Consider the following 2,096-nt stretch of genomic DNA (forward strand, 5'->3'; position numbering starts at 1 on the left):
GCAGGAGGCTTTGCTCAGATACTGAAAATAGTACATGTAGCAGCCCGTGGAAGGGTCCTGTGGGCACAGAGCCTCCCGCTTCTTGGCGTCAGTGATCTCAGTGAGGTCCCCGTGGTCTTCCACCACAAAGTCACCCCGGGAGAACTGCTTGGTGGCAATCACACCCCTGCCTTTGCCATCGATGAGGTCAATCTTCATTCCTTCTTCCTTCCCACTTTCAATCAATTCATCTATTCTTTTCCGTTCTTCAGACTGCAGTTCAGCGTTGCTCTTCCTGGAGCTCCTTCGGACAGGGTAGCAATCCATAAGTTTGCAATTCTGTTGCGTTTTTTTCCTTGAGCTTTTTTTTGGGGTGGGCCTGTTTGCCCTTGATGGGCTTTTTTTGGCGACGGCTGCATTGGCGGAATGACAAGACGAGGGTGGAGTTTTTGGAGGTTCTGCTGCTTCCGATTTTTGGTTTGGAAAAGGTGCCAGGGGACCTCCCCTGGCATCTTTCATCTTCTGTTCCTCGGACTTCACAGCGCTCCGTGCTGCGTTCCCAGCATTTCTTTTCTCTTCTGGTTTCCTGTAGATTCCGGCTAATGGTTTCCCCTGGCATTTGACTTCGTGATGTGTAACAACTGCGTTCTCTTCCTGCAGCCCAGCCAGGCCCATGGGGGCCGCTCCGCGCCTTCGCAGCCGCCGCCGCCACCAGCGCCCCACGGCGCCCCCTTCCACCATGGCCGGCGAGGCAGGGCCCGGCACCTGCGCACCGCGGCAGCCCCGGGCTGCCTGGAGGAGGCAAGCAGGGTGGGAGGCGCAGGCGGAGTGTTCCGACCTCATTCTTCTTGACAGGCTCAGGCTGAGGAACAAATGCAGCCTCCCCATTCATTAGAAGTCACCCCTGTGTCAACCCCACTTGCCTTCCTCAGTCCAAGGTGAATGGCTGAGGCGGAGGGAAGTTCACCCTCCTGACCAGGAGCCTGACACCACCAGGCCACCCTGGAAAGTGTCACCAAAATGGTGACAGCCTCCTTGGGATGGTCTAGTTTGCATCCGGGCCCCAAAGGAGTCCCTTCTGTGATGGGCATGAGCCCAGTATTCCCACAATGACCCTGTGCAGGACAGGGCCTGAGGACAGAGCCAGGCTGCTCCAGCCACGAGGACGATGCCCTGCAGGGGACCTGAAAACCCAAAACGGGGCGGGGGAGGGTGAAGCCATGAACTCTGTGCTTTCAGCAAAGCTCCCCACACACCTAAGGGTCCAGGGCCTCTGTGATACCCAACCTAATCCTGTCACCATGGTCAATGACAATCCCAACCAGCCGAGCTGTCCCCCAACAAAAGAGGGGTCCTGCCGCCCCAGATCAGTTCAGCTGGCCCATGTTCCCAGAGGGGGGACAGGGCCCCTGCATGAATCCCTAATCCTCCATCAGTACTCTGCAGGATGGGTCTTCATGTGAGAATGTCCCTCATCCCCAAGTGTCCTCAGGCCCACTGAAGTCTGGGCATGAGCAGCAGATGGCCTTGGGGTGAGGAGAGACCTCATTCCTCTGAGCCTCGGGAGAGGACAGTCCCAGAGACTGACACGAGCAGTTGGAGGGAAGGCAACCTCACTCGGAGCTGCTCAGTGGAGCTGGGCTTGGGGCTGAATGGACCCAGTGACCACCCAGAAGCTCTCAGACCACAGACACCCTAGACCCTGGGCTGGCACGGATGGGGCCATCAAGTCCTTCCTTATCTATCATGTCCTTGGAGGCTGCTGAGCCCTGAGGACTGATTGATGCCTGTGTAGATATAACCAGAACTGGCCAGGCACGGTGGCTCACACCTGCAATCCCAGCACTCCAGAAGATTGAGGCAGGAGGACTGCTTGAGGCCAGGAGTTCAAGACCACCCTGAGGAATACTGAGATTCCATCTCTACAAAAATAAACAAAATTTAAAGTAGGCTGGCATGGTGGCATGTGCCTGTAGTCTCAGCTACTAAGAAAGCTGAGGCAAGAGAATCACTTGAGCACAGGAGTTCAAGGCTGCAGTGAGCCGTGATCGCACCACCGCACTCCAGCCTGGGCAACAGAGCAAGACCTCATCTCTGCAAAGAAAAGAGAAGGCCGC

General features: G+C 56.6%; 1 protein-coding gene across 1 annotated transcript in view; it reads right to left on the bottom strand.

Moving 5' to 3' along the window:
* LOC108294847 (N-lysine methyltransferase KMT5A-like) overlaps positions 1–1,208 on the bottom strand; it is a 4,540-nt gene extending 3,332 nt beyond the window's left edge. The window contains exon 1 of the mRNA XM_017516839.2: positions 3–1,208. Within this exon, the coding sequence (XP_017372328.1) occupies positions 3–867 (865 nt within the window). The 5' untranslated portion in view covers positions 868–1,208. The remainder of the gene's footprint in view (positions 1–2) is intronic.
* Positions 1,209–2,096: the final 888 nt, after the last annotated feature.

The sequence above is a fragment of the Cebus imitator genome, unplaced genomic scaffold (assembly GCF_001604975.1).
Source record: "Cebus imitator isolate Cc_AM_T3 unplaced genomic scaffold, Cebus_imitator-1.0 Scaffold607, whole genome shotgun sequence".
Classification (NCBI taxonomy): Eukaryota; Metazoa; Chordata; class Mammalia; order Primates; family Cebidae; genus Cebus; species Cebus imitator.